We start from the raw sequence: 21,212 nt of genomic DNA, 5'->3' as shown, positions 1-21,212 counted from the left end.
GTGTGAGGGAAAAAAACAGGTCAGGTAAACTGTAGATCTTAACAGCTGGTAGATCTTAACAGCTGCTGGGAAGAGGGAGATGGAGAAGAGGAAGAGAGAAAGCCAGGCCTTTTGAGTCAGGGTCTGTACGCAGCTGTGAAAAATGGGAGGGCTGGAGAGATTGCTCAGTGGTTAAGGCACTTGCATGCAAGACCTAAGGACCCAGATTCTATCTATTCCCCAGGAACCACATAAACCAGATGCACAGGTGGCCCATGCATCTGAAGTTTGTTTGCAGCAGCTGGAGGCCCTTGTGTGCCTATTCTCTCTCGTTACCTTTTCCTTTCTAATAAATAAATTCAATTAAAAAATGTTTAAAAAAATGGGGAGGAGTCTTCAGAGAAAACAGTGAGAAAGTGTCAGGGTAGGCATAGTTAGGATTTGGGCCAATATCCAAACATAGACAAGGAGAAAGGACAGTTTACACTTCTTGAATTTTAAAACTCAGTAAACAGGCTTAGTAGTGAATATCAATCAGCAATAGCAGACTCTTTTCTTCCTCCCTCCTTTTATTTAGAATATTTTATTTATACATTTGAGAGAAAGAGGCAGATAGAGAGAATGGGCACACCAGGGCTTCTAGCCACTGTAAAGGATCTCCAGACACGTGTGCCACCATGTGCATCTAGCTTTACATGGTACTGAGGAATAGACCCTGGGTCCTTAGGTTTTGCAGGCAAGAACTTTAATTGCTGAGACATCTCTCCAGCGCCCCACCCAATGCTTTTTTAAGACAAGTTCTCAATTATCCCAGACTGGCTGTGAACTTACTATGGAGTTGAGAATGACATTGAACTTTTTGCTTTTTTGTTTTGAGGCAGGGTCTTAACATTAGCCTAAAAGGATCTGGAACTCACTACATAGCCCAGGCTGGCCTTGAACTCACAGCAATCCTCCTATAGGACTGGAATCATAGGCATGAAGCACCATGCTTGGTGACTTTGAATTCCTGATCCTCCTGCCCCTACTTATCATGTGCTAGGAAGGTAGTTATTGTTGGGATAAGTGTAATACACCACAAACTCCTGCACTTTCAAGCAGATCCACTTTGAAAATCAGGTTGCCTCTCAGCTTCCCCTAGGCCAGACTAAAGAGCCCTCTTAGGTCTGCCAAGTCTGCTATTAAATCATCCACCATCCTTTCTACTTTCAAATTTGGGTCCTTGCCTGCTTCTCATGTACATCTTGTTGCTCCCGGTTTTGGCCATTTCATTTCCATCACAGTGAAAATTTGGATGTGGAGAAGCCAGAAGTCACTAAGATTCAGCAGAAAAGGCCTGGATTCCCCCCTCTTCCATTCCCATTGCCCAGGCTTTGGGGCAGTTTTAGACTCTGGCCACTTTGTTGCTTGTCCTCTTAACCCAGAAGTTACTTTCTTCTTTTACTCAAAAGCCTCATCAAGTCTCTATTGCCTTAATCAAAATTTCCAGCTGGGTGTGGTGGTGCACGCCTTTAATCCCAGCACAAAACAGAGGTAGGAGGATCACCATGAGTTCGAGGCCACCCACCCTGGAGGGTTGATTCCCTGAAAACTAGAGGGAACTGAAGAGTTAATCACTGTCCCTAAGACTAAAAAGCCTTGAAGAACATCAGAGACATTCAGTCTCAGACAAGCCTGACAACTCTGATTGATGTACTTCCCTTAGCTCAGAAGGCCTGAAGGAACTGAAACCGTCTGAGACACTCTCTCTTAGACAATTCTTGCTGAAAAAAAAACAGGCCTATTCTGAGCAAAGACACAAACAGCTACAAGTTCCTTATCTACTTCCTTTGGACCTGTACCTGGTCTAGTCTAGTTTTCTTACGACCCTCCTTCTAAGCCTAAACCCCAGCCTAGCTTAGTACTTTAGCCTCCATCCCGCAGGAAGGCTGCAGCCCCTTGCTGACATAACAGTCTCTGTCTGTAGAGATCAAGTCCGGTGTTTCACTTTCCTTACACACCCTGAGACTACATGGTGAATTCCAGATCAGCCTGGGCTACAGGAAGACCCTTTGAAATACAAAACAAAACAAAAAATTCCAGCATGGGCAACCAGGATCATGAATTATCTGACCTTAGTGTACTTTCCTGGTGTGACTTGTCACACCACCCATATGCCAACATGTAGCAATTTTAGTTTTAACAGAACAATTCTATTACCTTGTATCTTGAGGAACCAAATTATGTAGAGTAGCATGAGAGGATGCCAGAACCAGACTACCCGGCTGTATTCACTCAGCAGTGCCACGTTAGCAGTTGGATGACATTACAAATGACTTGACATCCTTATCCACAAAACACGGTTCCTAACAGTACCCATCTTCTAATATTACCGTGGGGTTCAAAGAGCACTCTGAACAATAGCTGCTATCTAGGAAATGTGAAACAGACATAGATAATTGTTAATTCCCAACACATGTGTCTCCCAGGATATTGCCCAGTTCTTGGAGAGTAACCCCTTTGTTCAAAATTTGTTGTGTGCTTATGATGGGACAGCTGCTCACCACAGTGGACCATGCAGAAAAAAACTTGGCAAATGGAAAGTTCGGTGACTCATGAGTCAAATACATGATGAATGCTACACTACAGGAAGAAGGAGTGTACAACACAGAGCCTGTAAATGTTCAGAACAGGTGGGGACCACTTCCCAGCCTCAGACCAAGGATCTGAGACAGGGCTCCAGGATGAGCATGAAAGGGCTGGGCTGCTATCAGTAGGTGAAGAGAGCTGGGGCTGAGACTGGAGAGGCCTGTTGGGCCCTTTGCAACTTTGAATCTAGGCTTTGTTTGACTACTGTGTGCCAATCTCCTCATCCTACCACAGTGGACATGCCACATAAAATTTTAAGGAGTCAAAGGAATTTGTAACTAATAATAGCTGAAATGTGGCTACTTGGCATTAAAAAATAAATAAATAAGAACACCACCCAAATGGTGTACACAAGCCAGAAACAAAGGAATACATATTCTAAGATTCCTATAAATAGACACATAGGTAAGACGAATCTGTTATCTCAGTTTAGGACACAGTTATATTTAGGGATGACAGTGACAGGAAAAAGCTCCTAAAGGAGTCGAGTGTCATTGTGTTTGAACCTGGATGCTGGTTCCACAGGTGTACTATTCCTGAAAATTCAACCACCTAGGTCCTTAAATGTACACTTGTCTGTATTTCTTGTGCTTCAAGTTTAATCAAGTGGAATAGGTTCACAGCACTGCTTACTGAGAACTTACTAGGCAGACAAGTATTACTTGTTGTGTGGCCTGATCTGGGAACAGGTCCCAGCTGCTCTGAAAACCCAAAGAGTCACCACACAGCCACCAGGTGCCTTAAGCAACAGCAGGGCTTGTGTGTGTATGCTGAATTGATTTATTTTCAAGTGTAACTTATATATGTAGAAATCCTGAAATGCCAACACTCAGTATACTGAGGTGGGTTTTTCTCCATTGTATGAAAAAGGGTTGATGTCTCCTTATTAACCTTATAAAGAAATATAGGACACCACAAGACCTGAATAAAGGAGAAAAAAAAAAGATGACACCAAAATAGAAAAGACTAGATGGAAACAAAGACACAGTGGAGGGGAGATTTGGGAGAGGGAACAGAGGGTTGTGGGAGGGGATTATGATCATGGTATATTGTCTGTGTGTATGGAAGTTGTCAATAAAGTTTGTCCTGTCTAGAAAACTAATCTACCGACCACCCCACAGTTTGGTAGGTTTAAACTACTATAAGTTTCAAGTGCTATGCAGCCACAATCTAGTGATTTGTCATATGATACTTTTCAGATACTAGGCTGCTTCAAATAAGGCAAATAAGTTAAATAAACAACAACTTTAAAAGTAATTCCTGGAAACAAAATGTCATTGTTTTACAAAGGGTTTGTTCACACTTTATTATTTATTGCTTCTACCTGTTTTAACAATTTCAAGAGTGCTGCTGGATTATATGGGAAGAGATTTCGCTTCTGCAAACGGTAAATGGCACTGTGTAGCTCTTGAAAGCATTTTACTGTTTTGTCACATATTCCCACTTCCGAGATAGCACCACAATCAACAGAGAGGGTATTAGATGCTTTAGGGTCCAGAGGTCTTGGCAGAGGCTCTTGGCTAAGTTCTTCTTTAGCCCTACTTGTCCCAGGTGGGTTTTGCATTTCCTCAGTTGCTTCCTGGTGTAAAGATGCTGGTGGGCAGTTTGCTAAACACTGGTCCATGGGTTCTGACTCAGACTCTTCAGAGCTCTCATAGTCCACCAGGCTTTGCAGAGCCTGTAGGGAAGGCAGGCTAACGTTTCTCACAGTGTGGGTCTCCCTAGACATCACAACCTGGTTCAGGGCTTCAGAAGGGTCATGAGAAGTCCAGGCAACCGGTACACCAGCACTTCTGTGACAACCAGCAGCAGTTAAACGCTCAGGTGCTGTTTGGTTGGTAGTCCTGTCTTGGACCACTGAGGAGTCACGGCCACACACACTTACTCCATGTTGGGATTCAGCTGCATCAAAGAACTTGCAGATGGTGAAAAAATGATCCCAGTCTTTTTGCAGAAATTTTAAATATCGGACAAAATACTCAAGAAAACAGGTTTCTGATGAAATCAAAAAGTCAAGAAGAACTGTAGAATCAAAGGCTACATTTTTTAAGAAGAATAAGAAAATGCAGTGAGGATTATAGCCATTTTCATGTGTGTGACAGATCCATGTTTCTTTTTCTCCGGTCAAATTTCCAGTAGCTTCCCATTCTCTGAAAATGAGGATAATGGAACAAGTTTTAACAGATGTAATTCACATACCAAATAGTCTACATACTACTTTAAGGGGAAAAATATTCAAAATTAAGTCTTTGCCCCATAAATTCTAAATAAATTTGACTCAATAAAAGAAAGTCCACTGCATTTAGCAATCTTATTGTTTGTTAGCACAACACAAGTCCTCTGTCCTTCTCCCTTCTCATTCTCAAGAGCAATCAATTCCACATGCTAAGGTGGGGTTCAAGCACTTCTCACCTGGGGTAAACATGTGTCCCAGACTGATCATTCAGAGCACCCCATACTCTAGGTCACAATGACTATTTCTGAGAGAATCTGAGACCCAAGCAGGCTAACAAGCTCTCTCCTGGTGCCTATACTGGGGCTAGGAAAGAGTGTAACTCCAAGACTGCTATGAGCCTGAAGCTGCTGGTGGCCATGCCTGAGAAAGAATTCAGAGCTACGAGACAGCAAACGAGATATCTGACGGCATCACCGCGGTCCGTGAGACAGAGATGCTGACTCCCTTCCTTAGAGCTACCAATCAGGAGCCCACCACATCTGTTTTTTGCTTAAACAAGTTGAACATGATTATTCTCACTTATAACCAAAAATTCTTTACTTCATTTTCCTCAAAGCATGAGTTCATGCTCCCTGGATGCACTGAACTGAATGAAGTTAACACAATGAGAAGTCAGTTTTGGGTAAAATTAAGATACTGTTATAGGCAATGGGCATTTTCAGTCTAAAGCTGTGCTTCACCTTCTTTTTTTTTTTTTTAAAGTATAATCCAAATCACATGCAGGGACCGTGTTCTTGATCAGAACTTTTAGAAAATTGGTTCCAAACACTCCCAGCCAGAGTGCAGCCATTGGCAGCAGGTTCCTAACCCGGTATGTATTGAGGCCCAAGCTGCCCCACCATCATTAGTGAGAAATCCCTTCTTCCCAGGCCGAGAAAGATGGAAATAAAGCAAATACTCCTGGGTTTTCATAAAGCCGAGCAGAAACAGTGGGAAGGGTCATCAGCTGTAACTTCAGAAATAATTACAGAAACTTGCCACAAGAAACTATTGCCACAAGTACAGCTGCTTTCATAAGGCAGAAACAGAACTGGAGCAACAAGCCATGAGTAATGTAACTCCATAACCAACTTCAGATATCTGCCCCTAGTAGCTAACAGCCCAAGTGTGGCTGTAGATGAAAGCAAAAATTTGAAATGGTTCCTATGATTATGTAGGTTCATATTCACCTTTACAAAGGCAAAACTTATCTTTTAGAAACTGATTTCAGAAAAGAATTAGAGGTAAAAAAGATTGCCTTCATCATGAGTTAAGGTTCTGGGAAGGTACTAGCTTTATCTGATCACACAGGATGGAGATTAAACAGGAACCCAGGGCTTCAGGCCCTGGTCTAGTTCTGCTATCTCAGATCTGCTCAGCCTCATCATCACACAAATGCCATCCCATTTTCATGGAAGGCAGAGTTAAAGAATGGAGTTGGAACTTACGAGGCAACTCCAAGGTATTCCCACTGAAAGAAGGAATATAATAACACACCCAACACATTTTCTGACATGCTTCTTGTTTTTGTGGTGTGAAGGCAGTCCCCATTACTTGAAAGACACTAACCTGGTCAATTTGAGGTAGATGCTCAGGCATGCGTTGGCCGCCTCCAGCATGTCATCATCCTGTTCTATGAAGACCCTGGACAGCCATTCACATGGGTTGTGTCCTTGCAGAGTGGGCTGAAGCTGAGGCTTTAAGAAGGCCAGTACCTCAGACATGAACTTCTTCAAGTTAACTTTGAAAAGTGCAAATTTCAAAGTGTAGGCAATGGTTTAGGAATATAGCAACATCTTGTTTGTATACATATTTCTATACTCCTAGTGTCTTAAATACTGTAGTGTATACTATCATCATTCACATCTTAGAATGCCCTGAGTTAGGGATTATCTGTTTAGCAAATGAAGGAACAGGTTCAGAGAGAACAAAAGTGACTTACCTACCAAAGAGCATTCACTTAAAATGGAGTCAGGTTATCTATTTGTCACAACTGCCAAATAACTAATTATAGTTTGAGAAATAAATGTAATTTTGTGATAAAAGCATGTAAGTAATTGAGGAAACAACAGAGATCTCTTCATTGGACATCCTAGCTCTGCTTAATTAAGTATAGATAATAACGTTGCCACCCCCCCAAAAAAAAATTGCCTTCAAACAGAATATTATTTGCTTATTTAAAGCATTGAAGAAAGCACTGGCATTAAACAAACAAAATAAATCCAATTCTGTGAGTTTTAATCTGCAACTTAAAACTCTGATATTATATAACAGATGCCACCTAGTGTTGTAAATGGTAAATGCCAGAATTACATCGTACATTGTTATACAAAGCTAAGAGATGCCCGAAGCATCTAAGCCACACTCTTCATTTCATTTGCTGCTTGTTTAGGGAGAGTTATTGTTCATTTCTTTAAAAAAAAATTGGGGGGGGGCCTGGAGAGGTAGCCTAGCAGTTAAGGTACTTGCCTGAAAAGCAAAAAGACCCAGGTTCAATTCCCCAGGACCCACGTAACCCAGATGCACAAGGTGGTGCATGTTTCTGGAGTTCCTTTGCAGAAGCTAGAGGCCCTGGGCGCCCATTCTCCCTTTCTATATTCCTCTCTCTCTCTCAAATAAACAAATAAATATTTAAAAATATTTTAAAAAATGTTTGCAGGTGTCTGTGCATCTGGTGTGCGTAAGTATATGCGAGCTGACACTGAGTGTTTTTCTTAACTGCTCTTTCTTCTACTATACGAATGACGCCCCTTACTGGAACCCGGAGCTTGCTCATCTGGCTAGTCTAGCTATCCTGCTTGCCCAGAGATCCCCTGGCTCTATCTCCCATGCACAGGTGTTACAGGGGAGCCACACTAAGTTATTGTTCATTTCTTTCAAGTGAAACAGGACACGTCTTCTTCAATACCTACACTAAAATCATAGCTTACAAGGCATTTTTTGAATTCTTTCAGTTAAAGTTACACGCAACAATTTCTTCATCATAACTTCCAACATATTAGTTTCAATTCATCCTCTAATCATGAAGAACGCACACAAGACAGTGTTTGGTGATTATTCATCAGTAATTTTTTTCCCCAATCTAAGCCATTCGTTATGCTATCCTTATTCAGTAAAGCTTACATGTTTCTTAAAGGTAATTCCAGTCTCTTTCTCCAAAACTCATTTAATAAGTTATAGTCAGGACAACATATTGTTTATATTAGTGGAATGATACTAGTTCTGATATTTAGTAATTATGAATCATGTTACTTATGTAAATAATTGCATATTACTTTCGGAAAAGGAACTTGGAGAATTACCTTTCATTTCATTTGCTGAGATACAGTTTTGGAACGAGATTTCTAAGGATTTCAATGTAACTAAGCTGGCTGCTCGAAGGATCACATGATCAGGACCAGAATTAGGTCTACATCCAGGCTGACAAACTTCATCACCTCCAAAGTAGGAAGGCTTTCTGTGAACAGAAAATGACCCCAACAACCCCAGCTGCACAGCATGCAAAACTGCATTTGCTAAAGCCAACATGTCCCCATCCAGAAGAGGGTCTGGGGACACTGAGGCCAACACACATCCACGACACAGGTCTTCACCAACTTTACAGAGAAGGCATTTTTTGAGGAACATAATCAACTTCCTTTTAACAAAAGCCTGCATAGGCCAAGTGAGAAAATCTAGAATAAAAGGTTTCAAAAATAAAATCCTTTGGCTCCTAAAACACAACTTCAGGCAGATTCTGGAGGCTATGAGAAGCTCAAGTAATTCCAGGTAGCACATCACGCTGTTTATTCTTTTAGAAAGATCCCGGCAGGCTTCAAATTGCTGAGAAAATAAGAAGTTGCAGAATGCTTCAAAAGTAGTGTCCAAGGGAGTCACAAGTTGCCTTACAAGTTCTGCAATTACAAAAGATGTAATTATAAGCGACAGTTTCTTAAACACAATTTTCCAACTTATGTTTTGGTTTTACTAATTTTTTTGTGTGGCAGGGGCATCTGTGACTATGAGCACATGTGCAACATACATGTAGAGAGGCCTGAGGACAATTACAGGTGTCTGTTCCTCAGAGGCCACTGACTTTTTTGAGACAGGTACTCCACTGACCTGGAACTTGTGTGACCACACTAGAATGCCTGGCCAGTGAGCTCCAGGGATGTATGTGCCTGCCTCTGCTTCCCCAGCACTGAGATTACAAGCACATGGCATCACACCCAATTTTTGACATGTGGATTTGGGGATGTAGTAACTCAGGTCCTCCTGCTTACAAGGCAAGCATTTTATTGGCTTAGCTATCTCCCTAGCCATACAATTCAATTTTTACACATAATACTTTGTAAGATTTAAGATCAAACAAGGATACACAGGTTAATAGCTAATAATTAAAATGAATCTTCATTTCATAAATATCATCAGCATCAGACTATGTAAAAAATACTTAATCATGAAGTTTTGATTTTTCTTAAATTTTTCTTTAACTTTTAAAAACAGTTATTGGGCTAGAGAGATGGCTTAGCAGTTAAAGTGCTTGCTTGCAAAGCCTGATGGCCTCAGTTCAATTCTGCAGTATCCACATAAAGCTAAATGCATAAGGTGGTGCATGTGTCTGGAGTTCATTTGTAGTGGTAGAAGGCCCTGATGTGTCCATTCTCTCTCTGCCTCCTTCTATCTGTCTGTCTGTCTGTCTCTCTTTCTCTCAAATAAACAAATACATAAAAATATTTAAAATATGATGGAGAATGGAATTTCAAAGGGGAAAGTGGGGGGGGGAGGGAGGGAATTACCATGGTATATTTTTTTTGTAATCATGGAAAATGCTAATAAAAATTAAAAAAAAATATATTTAAGCTGGGCATGGTGGCACTGCCCTTAATCCCAGCACTTGGGAGGCAGAGTAGAAGGATCCCGGGGACTTTGAGACCAGTCTGAGACTACATAGTGAATTCCAAGTCAGCCTGGGCTAGAGTGAGACCCGATCTCAGAAAACCAAAATAAATAAATAAAAAGTAGTTATCTTCATGGGTAGGGAGATGGCTCAGTGGGTAAAAGCACTTACTACTCAAGCAGGAGGACTGGATATCCCCAGGATCCACATAAAAGATGACCATGCATGGCCACCTATAACCTCAGTCCTGAGGGGGATGAAGACAAGAGAACTGCTGAAGCTTACTGGTTAGCCAGACTGACCAAAACCCAGCAGCTGCAGAATTAGAGAGAGACACTGTCTAAGGACACAATGTGGAAGAGTGACAGAGGAGGATATTAGCTGTCTACTAGCTGCTGCACACAGGTGCATTCTAGGGCAGACACACATGCATAAACTTCATAGTGTACACACACAAACACACACACACGCACACGCACGCATGCATGCACGCACACAAACCATGTTTCTAAAAAGGATATATTCAATTAAACAATATGGGGAAGAGATTTTTTTAAATATACTTCAAGAGAAATCAGACACAAAGTAAGTGTTATTTTTCATTATAACTACAACACTACTGGGGGATAGATAAAGATCATTTACAGGACGATGTAGCTCGTACCTGGTGTTTGTGAACATGCATCTTTAAGGATTTCTTTCATCACAGCTGAGACAATCCAGAGGCAATGGATGGCTTCGTCACTCTCTGAGTTGTCAGAAAGATGTTTATGGCAAAAAGCAATCCAAGAATTACTTAATGTCATCTACATGTGAGAAAATTTGATTTGAAAAAGGTACTTAAAATACAATTATTTTCTTTATAATTACAAATTACCTATCATCTAGATGTAACTATATACAATAATTTACTCATTCACCTAAAAAAGGGGATGGTAAAGCCAGGTGTGGCAGCACACGCTTTTAATCCCCACACTTGGGGGGCAGAGGTAGGAGGATCACCATGAGTTCAAGGCCACCCTGAGACTGCATAGTGAATTCCAGGTCAACCTGAGCTACAGTGAGACCTAACCAGGAAAACCAAAAAAAAAAGGGGGGGTGGCGGTAATATTTGATGAAAGAAATACCTTAAGATTATTTAACTCAAGAAATTCAATATGCTATAGAAGTCAAGGATTAAAAAGAACCGTGAAAACATTCAAACATTCTCATGTTTGCACATGGTATACCAATGTATAGTTTTTATTGTTTTATTCTTTTTTGACTTTCCAAATATTCTACTATAATTAACAGCTTCCATTTAAAAATATATTATTTTAAACAGTAGGTGATTACCTTTGTTTATTAACTAATTCAAAGACAAGTAAATAATCTGATTGTAAATCTATTCACATTACTTTTCAGTCTAAATTTATTTGCATCAAACCTGTAAAACTGAGCTTGGTTCTTAAACAGAGGTTCCTACAATGTCATAGGGGAGGGGCCTACTTGTTCCTTTGAGACTTTAAAGGGAGTCATGGAGTCCTTGACATGAAATCCATCTCCTGTGTAAAGAGCTGGATTTATTACAATTTAAAACAGACTTAAAAAGATTTTTATCCTTGATTCAAACCCCACTGTACTGTTCATTCTTGTGTGTGTGTGTGTTTTTTTTTTACTTTACACACTATTATGTGAGCAAATATCTTATTAATTCAGATATTTGCAGGAGTTAGCCAACTGCCAAAGAGCAACTTTAAAAGAAATACCAGCATAATTTGATTACTAACCTTTTCTCTTAGCTGGAAGTAAAGAAGCAATGCAAGGCACTTTGCAGCCATGTGAGACAAGAGTTTATCTGCATTCTGGAATAGGCAAATCTATAGAAAACAAATGCATGTAATCACCACTCTAAGGCTTTTAGAAATTCCATTATAAATCTCTAAATCTTGTGTAAAAAGGGCTTACTAGTTTAGAATCGATTTCAGCTGACTGTAAAAGAATTTTCATTATATGTCTGTATTTCTCCTTTGCATGGGCCTCAGTTTCTGAAGACAGTCCTTTGGTGATCATCACTCTGATTACAGTTAACTGAAGGAGTGTCACCTCTTTGGCACTGCTCCTTTGGGGATGTTTCTTCACACACCCCTGTGTGTCAGGAAAGGCAGTCACCATACCAGAGGATGGCCCATGCTGGCTCTGCACACCCTCAAACATACTAGTGGCATCCGATGATTCGAAGGAGAGGTCTGTAGGGAAAGCTTGTTCTGAAAGATCTGGGTTGAGATACAAAATGTAATCCTGGCTATCATTTTCAAGTGTAACTCCCAGAAGTACCTTCTTGTAAAACTGATCCAAAACGTGGTAGAAAGCTTCCATGTTGACTTCCAAAATGTATCTTGTGTGAGAATTGACAACTTCAAGTTGTAAATGCTGATGGCTTAGGAATGTAACAAATCCTTGGTCATCACCCCTATAAATAGAAAAGCAGTCCAAACATAAGCAGACTGTGCTCGGAGCTGATGCACTTCGGATACTGTGTTTACGCTGAACTGCCTCTGGTATGACAGAGACCAGAAACGTGTGTGTTGAAGAGCTGAAGACACACACATGACACATCTATGTCCAGACAAGACTTTTAAATCAGAGAACACGGGCAGTCAACCAGTGTCAGAGGAAGTCACATCATTACTATAAAGACACTAGTATAAGCAAAAGAGACAATTTAATAACCTTTCCATGGAATACTGGAGCCTCTGGCAATGATGGGATCCCATGTAATCTTTTGCAAGCTGTATGTGATGGCAACATATATAATTCTCACCTATGGACATGTAAATAATTGTCTGGTGGGCACCCAACCTTTGTCCCAGTGAGGGATGGCAATTTTTTGCTTCCTTTTGTAAAGTCATTTTAACTTGCTTGTTCTCCATATGCACACTTCATAATTCATAGTTCTCTTACTTCTTTAAATGGGTTGTGACAGCTGTCTGGTTCATTGATTAATGGGTTAAGTAATTTTTTTTTTTACATGAATGCATTTTATCAGGGTTCTTTGGCTCTTAAAACTACCCTTTAACAAAACCCCTAGACTTCTCTTCTATTTCCACCATGACCCATATATATAAGCCCTGCATAGCTTCAACCTCCTTCCTCAGAGGAGGGACTTTGAAGGTGACCACTTACACTGGGCCTTGCTTCTTCAGTGTGACCTGCTAACCTGGTCTTGGTCTTTCACCTCTTGCTTCTTCTTCCTATTTAGCTCCTAGGGACTTTCAAATATTAACCACTCCACCAGGCAAAGTTACTCTATCTTAGTTCTCTACTGCAGAAGTAATAGGAAACCTATAGCTTTTAAATTTATGAACCAAACTTCTGAATGCTACTTCTAAACCCCAGTGTATATTCTACGGGATCCATTAACAGAGATATTGGTTGCTTTGTTCTATCTTGACAATGTAAACGTTCCTGGGCTCCAAGCAGCCATGTCCAACAAAGAGCTAACCAGACAGCACAGTCCCGCATTTTTGTACCCAGATAGGACCAACCTCCACTCTCCTTCAATAGCTTCCCACCCTTTTCTTAAAATTTATTTTTATTTTAAAAAATATTTTATTTATTTATTTGCAAAGACAGAAAGACAGAGAGAATGAATATGAATGGGTACACCAGGGTCTATGGCCACTGCAAACAAACTCCAGATGCATATGGCTTTACATGGGTACTGAGGAACTGAACCTGGGTCTTTAGGCACTGCAGAAAAGTGCCTTAACCACTAAGCTATCTCTCCAGCCCACCCCCGCCCCCTTTAACATGAGTGCTGGGGATTTAACTCAAGTTCTCAAGCTTGTATAATAAGCACTGCTAAATTGCCTAGGCTGGTCTTAAATTTATCTTCCTGTCTCAGCCTCCAAGTAGCTGACATTAAAGGGACTTATGAACCTTTCTAGCTTCCTTTGGTGTACAAACTCTACTTCATCTCTGCCCTTACTGAGAGATTTGCCGCTACAGAACAGTCTCCTACTTGCAAGAAACTGAATAAAACCATCACCTCAACCACTGACATTTTTGCCAGTCACATATTAAACTGGTTTTCATATCCTTCTTCAAAGTCTAACTCCTTTTTTTTAACAACATTTTTTTTCCTCAATAATACTGACACTCTGAAGTGGAGTATTTTAGGTTTTAACCAGCATCATATGCTCATAATATAGTTTATTTTAAAAACTACAAATATAAGTATTTTCATTTCAATGCTATACCCATAAAAATTCTTCCAGTAATATTTCTGTGAGTCATAAAACTTCAAATTTTACAAAATGAGAATGAAATCTCCATTTGGTCACTTTGACCTACAATCATTCCAACATATAGTCTAAAAAGCAAATGTCAGTTAATAGCAAGCATTTTTGAGGAAAAACAGGTTTTTTATTTTTAGTTTTGTTTTTGTAATGGTGGGGCCTAGGTTCTTTGGCAAGAATGATTCTAAGAAATCAGACAAAAAGGTTGTAAACTTCAAATGAAAAAATCTGTACTCAGCTGGAAAGATAGCTCAGTGGCTGGGCCCTTACCTAGTATGGGCAGGCTAGGGTTTAATCTCTAGCACCAAAAATAACATATAAATGTCCAGATGGATCTTTTGCAAATAAAGATGATGGGGCAAAAACTGCTTAGGGGCCAGGCAGATAACACAGATAACAAACAAATAAGACAATCAGTGTTAGGCTGCTTCTCCTGGGACTTAACACAAAACTTCCATCACTGCATTGTCTTTTAAAATATTTATGCTGGCCAAAGTGATCTCTACTGAAATAAATGTCTTTGGCAACCTGTTGAAAATTACTAGTTTCTCTTTTTTTAGAGAAAGTGAGAGGGAGAGAGAATTAACACTCCAGGGCCTCAGCTATTGCACTTGTACTCCAGATGCCTGCGCCACCTAGTGTGTATGTAAGAACTTGCACTTGCATCACTCTTGAGCATCTGGCTTATGTGGGATCTGGAGAGAGATCAAACTTGGATCCTTAGGCTTCACATACAAGTGTCTTAACTGCTAAGCCATCACTCCAGCCTTTTTTTTTTTTTTAATTTAAATTGAGGAATCAATTGACCGGCCCCCCTTCAAGTAGCTGATACACTGCAAATTACATTTCCATGCTGGCCTGGAAGGAGATATACCCTTCAGACATCAAGCCTAAGCAAATATGGACAAAGTTATTTGTCTAGTGAAGAACCCTGTACATGCTAAAAATCTATATAGACCAGAATAAAGAGTCCACAAAGGAGGTTACCTAGCCTGGAAGGGGAACAAATAACTGGAGGTGTCTCACTGAGTCAAGTGAAATGACAGAGCTTCTCTTGGTTTCATGCTGCCTCCCACACCTGGTCTTCAAAGGGAGCACTCACTAGAAGAAGACAAGTATAGCCCCCAGGAGATGATCTCACAAATCTATAGATGCTCAAGACCTTTAAATTAAACACTGTAGTGTTCACATCTAATACACCTATATTTTCTTGTATAATTCAAATAATTTCTAGATGACATAATATTTAATACAACATAAATCCCATGTCAACTACTATAGTTTAAAGAATTATAAGGAAAAAAAGCCATGCATATGTTTTGTAAGGGTTCAGGTTTTTTTCCCCCCAAATATTCTCCATTAGAGGTTGGATGAACCCGAAGACATGGAACTTGCCAGTAGAGAAGACTGATTGCACAGTGTCTGAAGTGTCTTCTATTTCTTTAAGTACTGTAAGTGATTTAAATTTTGCATTCTGTGCCCCACAGAAACATATGTCCAGCTGGATGTGGTGGTTCATGATTATAATGCCAGCACTTGGGAGGTTAAGTAAGATAGGAAAGGATTGCTGTGAGCTCAGTGCCAGCCTGAGTTGCATACTAAGTGTTGCAGTCAAGTTTGCATTGCTGGCAGAAATCACCTGACCAAGATCAGCTTGTGGGGGAAAAGGTTTATTTTCCCTTATAGACTCGAGGGGAAGTTCCACGATGGTAGAGAAAATGATGGCATGAGCAGAGGGTGGACATCACTTACTGGCCAACATCAGGTGGACAACAGGAACAGGAGAGTGTGCCAAACACTGGCATGGGGAAACCGGCTGTAACACCCATAAGCCCGCCCCCAACAATACACTGCCAACAGAGGCGTTAATTTTCAATTGCCATCAGCTGGGGAACCTAGCATCCAGAACACCTAAGTTTATGGAGGACACTTGAATCAAACCGCCACATTAAGTTCAGATCAGTCTGAGCTAGAGTGAGACCCTGCCTCAAACAAACTAACTGAACAACAAAACACCCCAAACAATAATAAAAAAAATCGTATTTCCCACTTACCTTTACATAAACCTGATGCTTTAAGGAATAATTACTAAATTTAGACTGAGTGCCTACCACACATTTCTAAATGAGCTTCCCAACCTCATAAAGTGGTACTTCATTACCATATCCATATTACAGACAAGAACCCAAGGTACAGAGAGGTTAAGTCAGGGCCAGTTAAGCAGCAGCCAGGACTTTAAGGCGAGGAGTCTCATTTCAGAGCCTGTTCCCTCCACTGTCCTGCTGTGGCAATTGCATAGGCTTTCTATAGTACCTTAGGACCCAGGACAACTTCCCAGGCGTCAACAGTAACTCACACAACTAATCCTTGATTTTCTACCTCCCATAATGCCATAAGACAAAACACTAATCCTCACAATCATTTTTACATGCTGCACAGAATCTAGACTTAAGGTCAATTACTATGCACCTTCTTGGTGCTCATCAAGACTCATTGCTTCAGAAGATAGTTAGCAGCCAAAGGTAGAAACATTAGTCAGGACACCCAGTTGATTGAAACTGAGTTATTTACTGATCCTATGTTTCTATTAGGCTACCAACTCGATCAATGGTCTAAGATATGTAATGGCATAAGGGTACCTTATGTATTTTACTTCAATTAAAATAATTTCAGGGCTGGGGAGATGGCTCAGCAGTTAAGGCACTTGCCTGCAAAGCCTAACAATCCAAGTTTGATTCCCCAGTATCCTTGTGAAGCCAGGTGTACAAAGCGATGCATGCAACTGGAATTTATTTTCATTGGCTACTGGCCCTGGCATACCCATTCTCTCTCTCCCACTGTTTGTAAATAAAAAAGGTTTTTTCAACCTTTGACAAAACTTAACAAATAAGATATGGCTATCAAATGAAAAACATTCTTTTAGAGAATAGTAAGATAAAATCTTTGGGTTCTAAGACTAGTCAAAACCTTGGCCCCAAACCCATGGCTGATGAAAGTGAAAATTGATTACCTAGATGTAAACAACATGAAAAAACAATTTGCTCTGTGAAAGATCTTATCTAAGAGGGTGAAGTCAAGTTATAGACTAACAAAAAATATTCACAAGCCACATATCTGACTAAGAGCTAATACCTAATATCCATAATGAACTCTCTAAACAGTATGAAAAAACAACCAGTTCCAATGGAAAATGGGCAAGATAGCCAAGAATGGTGGGTCAGACCTGTAATTCTAGCAGTCATGAGGCTAAGGTAGGAGTATTGTCATGAGGTTGAGGCCACCCTGGACTATAGAATGAGTTCCAGGCAGCCTGGGCTAGTGTGAGGCCTTGCCTTGAAAAATCAAAACACAAAAAGAAAGAAAATGGAGAAGACTCTCAGAACACCAAGAGTCAGTGTGGGAACTGAGAGGAAAAACAGTCCTCACCTGGCAAACCTTTATGGTGCCGGATGACAATGGTTACCAACAACATGAATAACCAGGGGACCCTGCAACCCATCAGCTGGACAAGAACTACACACATATGCAATAATGGCACACAGCCTTTGAGGGTAGCCATCTGCCCTCTGATTGGACATGAGGCCCTCTTTGGGGAAGAACTCAACTGGTACTGGGAACAAAGTCATTACCCAATGGTTCGAATATCACAATACCCAGAAAGAAGTCCCCAGTGTTCCCTGTACAAGTACAATGGGTAGCCTCAGCAAAATGTCAGCTTCTAGACCTGTTCCCTTAAATAAAAGCCTTTCTTGCCCTTGGTCAGATGATCTGTTTTATCTTACAGATGGCAAAGAATACTGGAGAGATCCATCAACACAAGAAGAGACAGCCGAATGCTCACAGAGATATGCCACCTCTACCACATTTATCAGGGTCCAAAAGACAGTGCACAGGAAGCAGTGATGTGAGTATTGCTGTCAACGCTAGCCTGACATCCACACCCAGGATAACATCAAACACTGTGGTGAACCAAGACACTCCATAACAGAAATATAGAGACTACTAACTGATAACTCTCTCTCTAAGGCTCAGAGATGATGGTGGCAGAGGGGGGCGGGAAGAGTGTAAGCACTACTACAAGGTGGGTAGAAACAACCTGAGGCACAGCTTCCCCCAGAGACAGAAGCCCGAATTACCCCACAGTGAATACCGATAATCTTATTGAAGAAGGAAGGCCCTAAAGGAAAGGGGGAGGGAACATACTACAACCTATGTTAAAAAACTAATTACGCATTAGTAACACACATGAAATGATGTTCAACTATGTTAGCCTTTATGAAATACAAATAAAAGCTATCATGAATGCATTCTGCTCATTAGAAGCCAGGCTGGGGACCCTGGACCCTAACTAAGCCAGTACAGAATGCAGTAAGTAAAGGTGGTAATGTCACAAAGCCTTTCCCTGCAATGACTTTCTGAAGCCAACAATAGCCCCGTAGAAACCAGCAGTACCTGGTTATCAGGTATCTAGAACCCAAACTGAGGCCCTAGCAGCCTCATCTAACTAGAAAAAGGGAAACAGATATTTCCCTCATCCTTAACCTGCCCTGGGATCTACAAAACAAGCAAAGGAACAAATCTGTTCAGATATAGGAAAGAGACAGAAAAAATTAATTTTCATGTTGAAGGAAAACATTGTGCAGAGTTGTTTTACCCAAAGATATGATCAGATGTGTGTTGTGCATGGACCTGGTGTAGTCTAATCATATGACTGTCAAGCAAGGATGTGCTTTGCTGCCAGGGACGGCCAGAAGATCACCTGTAGTGTGCACTTGCTGTACATGCTTATCATTCTTTTTCTGGCCCACGCTCATCATCTTCAAAGTCCCCTTCCTGAATTACCTGTGCTGGGCTCTATAAAACAGAGAGAAAAACAAATCAATTTACATGCAGAAGAGAAGGGACAGGAAGAAGCTGATTTTGCTGGCTGTCATGTCTGGCTTTTGCAAGGGTGCTAGGCATCCAAACTCAGGTAGATTTAGTCATCTACCAAGCCCCCAAGAGTGCTGATGAAGCAAAGATATCAACTTCTGTTTTAGAATGTATGTATCGCTCAATTGCATTTAGGACAGCAATTACAGAATAGCTAATTCAAGGATGAGATAGTGTTTCCAAGGAAGAGGACCCCTATGTAACTTGGTGGTACAATTTGCAAATATCTTCTGAGCAAATGCCTATTCTTTAGTGATTATAGGAAACCCCACCTCTAACTACAAAGCTCACCTGGACCCTGGGCAGCCTACTCAATGCCTAGGCAGTCTCCACATGGGTCTGGGCTGGGGAATGGCACAATTCTGGGAGGACCTAATTAGCTTGTCCCTACTCAGGATGGCACAGGTGGGCAGACTGAGTAGTAAGGACAGAGCCAAATGGGCCTGATCCCAAATCTGTGTATCAGGGCTGGGGGTTGTATCCACTTAACTAAATGGGCGTGTGGAAAGTGCTCACCTAGACCCTGGGCTGCCTACTCAGTGTCCAGGCAGCCTCAACACAGGTCTGGGCTGGGGAGTGCCCTATATTATCTTTCTTGAAAGTGCTTGTTAATTTAATAAACTAGAAACAAATTCAATTTAAAAATACAATGATTTCAGTGAGACATGATAGTACACACTTATATCCTAACTACTCAAGAGGCTGAAAACAGGAGGATAACAAGTTCAAGGTCTGCCTGAGGAACCTACGAGACCCTGACTTAAAAGTATGTATGGGAGTGGTCGAGACATAGCTCAGTGGTAGAATGCTTGCCTAGCATGCTCAAGGTCATGGCCTGAAGCTCCAGAACCATTAAAAGAAGCAAACAAAAATGGGGGGAGGGCAGTTTTTTATTTAACTTTTTGCATTAATATACATATGATTTCATTAATATCCTTTGAATGTTACTAAAAATGGATATTTGTTTTTGAGATAGTCTCTTTTATAGCTTAGGCTATCCTCAAATTCACTGTTTAAGCTTACCAAGCACAAGTTCTAGAATTATAGGCTTATATCACCATGCCCAGCTTGGCAACAGATTCTTGATTTTTTGTTGATATGTGTATTATATATGCATATGGATGTCTCTATGCATAGGCCAAAGGAGGATGCTGGATGTCTTCCTTTGTTGCTCTTCTGTCTTATTTCACTGCAATAGGGTATCTCATGCAGTTTTTCTCATTAGACTGACCAGCAAGTTACAGTGATTTCCCCTCTCTGCTGTGTGTGGCTGTGCCTGGCTTTTTGGGCAGGTAATGGGAGTGAGCTCAGGCCATCATGCTCATCCAACAAGCACTGTTACCCAATAAGCCATCTCCTCAGGCACTAGGATCCACCTTTTAAAACTACAGAAAAACCAAAACAGAAACCAAAGCTGAATATATGTTTAAATGTGTGGTGATTTGAATGTAAAATGTCCCCTACTGGCTAATGTGTTTGAATACTTAGTCCCCAGTTGGTGGTGCTCTTTGGGAAGCTTTAGGGGATGGACCATGACTGGAGGAAGAGAGTCACTGCCAGCCAGGTGTAGAGATTTTATGGCCCAGCCTGGCGTGGCTCTCTACTTCTTCTCTGCTGATGTGATGATGTGACTGCAATGACAGTTTGCTGCTCCTGCCATGCATTCCTGGCTATGAAATACTTCTCCTTGAAACTGTCCTGGGATAAGGCCTGAGAATTTATTTGGAGACACTGAGAAGTCTTAAGCTCTGTCAAAGTGTTTTTATGTTGCTTTCCTATTACATTAAACCATTATTCTGGGATTCTGATGATGTTCAGGAGGTTATTACTACTTTCTAACATTAAAGGCTAGCAACCTAGTTACAGAACTTCATATATAAAAGACTTCATATATAAAACTGTTTTCTTGTTAAAATGGCAGATTTAAATTAAACCCAAGTTTTCCTCTAATAATGTACTTGGAGTGACCTGCACATTCTTTTCTTTGCACTTCCTTATTTATATATAGTACAAAGTTATAAAAAATGAATAAATGGTGCTGAGCTAATGACTCAGCAGTTAAAGCTACTTGCTTGCAAAGCTTGTATGCCCAGGTTCAATCCTTAAGCCATCCACGGAAGCTGGATGCAAAAAGTGATACGTGGTTCTGGTGTTCCTTTGCAGTGGCAAGAGGTACTGGCATACCCATATATACACACAAATGCAGGCTGTGATCTCAAAGATGGGACAGTGCAGCAAAAAAAAAAAAAAAAAAAAAAAATTAAGAGGTTATGTAACAAATTGCCGGGGTTCATTTCAT

The 21,212-nt window shown here is 40.7% G+C and overlaps 1 protein-coding gene across 20 annotated transcripts in view; it reads right to left on the bottom strand.

Annotated features, from left to right (window-relative positions):
• Positions 1-3,881: 3,881 nt before the first annotated feature.
• The window catches only part of Lins1 (lines homolog 1), a 39,999-nt gene continuing 22,668 nt past the window's right edge, over positions 3,882-21,212 (bottom strand). For 12 of the 20 annotated variants that reach the window (XM_045145157.1, XM_045145156.1, XM_045145158.1 and 9 more), the window contains 7 exons: positions 18,741-18,835; positions 11,649-12,153; positions 11,471-11,560; positions 10,366-10,507; positions 8,125-8,715; positions 6,392-6,563; positions 3,882-4,757 (listed from right to left, as the gene is read on the bottom strand). In XM_045145157.1, coding sequence (XP_045001092.1) covers positions 3,905-4,757; positions 6,392-6,563; positions 8,125-8,715; positions 10,366-10,507; positions 11,471-11,560; positions 11,649-12,059 — 2,259 coding nt within the window. In that variant the 5' untranslated portion in view covers positions 12,060-12,153; positions 18,741-18,835 and the 3' untranslated portion in view covers positions 3,882-3,904. Of the gene's footprint in view, positions 4,758-6,391; positions 6,564-8,124; positions 8,716-10,365; positions 10,508-11,470; positions 11,561-11,648; positions 12,154-18,635; positions 18,716-18,740; positions 18,836-21,212 lie in introns of those variants that run through there. The other 8 variants (XM_045145152.1, XM_045145155.1, XM_004658071.3 and 5 more) reach the window with 6 other exon arrangements.

This window comes from Jaculus jaculus, chromosome 3 (genome assembly GCF_020740685.1).
Source record: "Jaculus jaculus isolate mJacJac1 chromosome 3, mJacJac1.mat.Y.cur, whole genome shotgun sequence".
In the NCBI taxonomy this organism is placed as follows: Eukaryota; Metazoa; Chordata; class Mammalia; order Rodentia; family Dipodidae; genus Jaculus; species Jaculus jaculus.
The sequence above is the reverse complement of the archived record's forward strand: the minus strand, read 5'-3'. Positions and strand labels throughout refer to the sequence as shown.